Source organism: Triticum dicoccoides, unplaced genomic scaffold, assembly GCF_002162155.2.
Source record: "Triticum dicoccoides isolate Atlit2015 ecotype Zavitan unplaced genomic scaffold, WEW_v2.0 scaffold145296, whole genome shotgun sequence".
NCBI classification, from domain to species: Eukaryota; Viridiplantae; Streptophyta; class Magnoliopsida; order Poales; family Poaceae; genus Triticum; species Triticum dicoccoides.
The window spans coordinates 1-904 of record NW_021203270.1 but is presented as its reverse complement, the minus strand read 5'-3'; the positions used below and the strand labels follow the sequence as shown (position 1 = coordinate 904).

General features: G+C 43.1%; 1 protein-coding gene across 1 annotated transcript; it reads right to left on the bottom strand.

The window, feature by feature from the left end:
• Window positions 1-496: 496 nt before the first annotated feature.
• On the bottom strand, window positions 497-898 carry LOC119343898 (36.4 kDa proline-rich protein-like; the record flags this gene model as incomplete). The annotated part of the gene is made up of 1 exon (XM_037614625.1): window positions 497-898. A coding segment is annotated over one exon (309 nt), but the record flags the coding sequence as incomplete, so codon positions are not given.
• Window positions 899-904: the final 6 nt, after the last annotated feature.

The window sequence follows — 904 nt, the reverse complement described above, 5'->3', positions numbered from 1 at the left end:
TTCAGATTTGAAAAAACAACAGAAAATGATAAAAACTTCAAAAAATAAAATCCTTTGAGATGTAGTTATATTAGTACATCTACTAGTTAGGAAAATTTATAAACTTAAATTTGTACATGTTTTGCAAAAAAGTGTTATGAAAAAGTAAAAGGGCTATAACTTTTGCATACGATGTCGGAAAAAAATGTATAATATATCAAAATGTTCAACACAAAAATCCGAATCCTGTAAAGCGTATGGTTCAACAAGTATCTTGGTATGGGTTACAAGTGGATGTGAAAACTTCTTTTACACAATACGAACATTTTATTCATAGTTCTTCAAAAAGAAAACACACACTACAAAACCGATGGAAGACCACAATTGGTAGCATGTTATACGGTTACTATAGGATACGCTGTTACACAAACACAATGTACGCATGCTCCACAGCTCCCCGTCACAAGTAGCAAGTCAGAGCTGCAAATCCATGTACATATAGATTATTACACTTCGATATGTCACCTGTGTGACCACACAAGAGAATTTAATGCATGTATCACATTCATATGCAGGTGATACTGATAGTACATATAGTAATCTATGGAGCTTAATTAGGGCAGCGGAAGTCTTTCGGCACTCTCTTGCCGCACTGGTTGACGAGCACCTCGATGGCGATGGGCAGCATGAGGTTGATGTTGAGGGCCTTGACCTTGATGGTGGTGCAAAGGCAGAGAGCAGCGTCGAGGTCGGCAACGCCGGACAGCAGCGGGCAGCATGTATTCCTGGCGCTACTGCCGATCACCGCGTGCAACAGCCCATTGAGCACGTCCACGCACGCAAGTAGCTTCAGTGTGTCCACGGGGCACTTGCCGGTCGATGTAGCCGGCGCTGGGGCCGGGGCTGGGGGTGGCGTCGGAGTCAC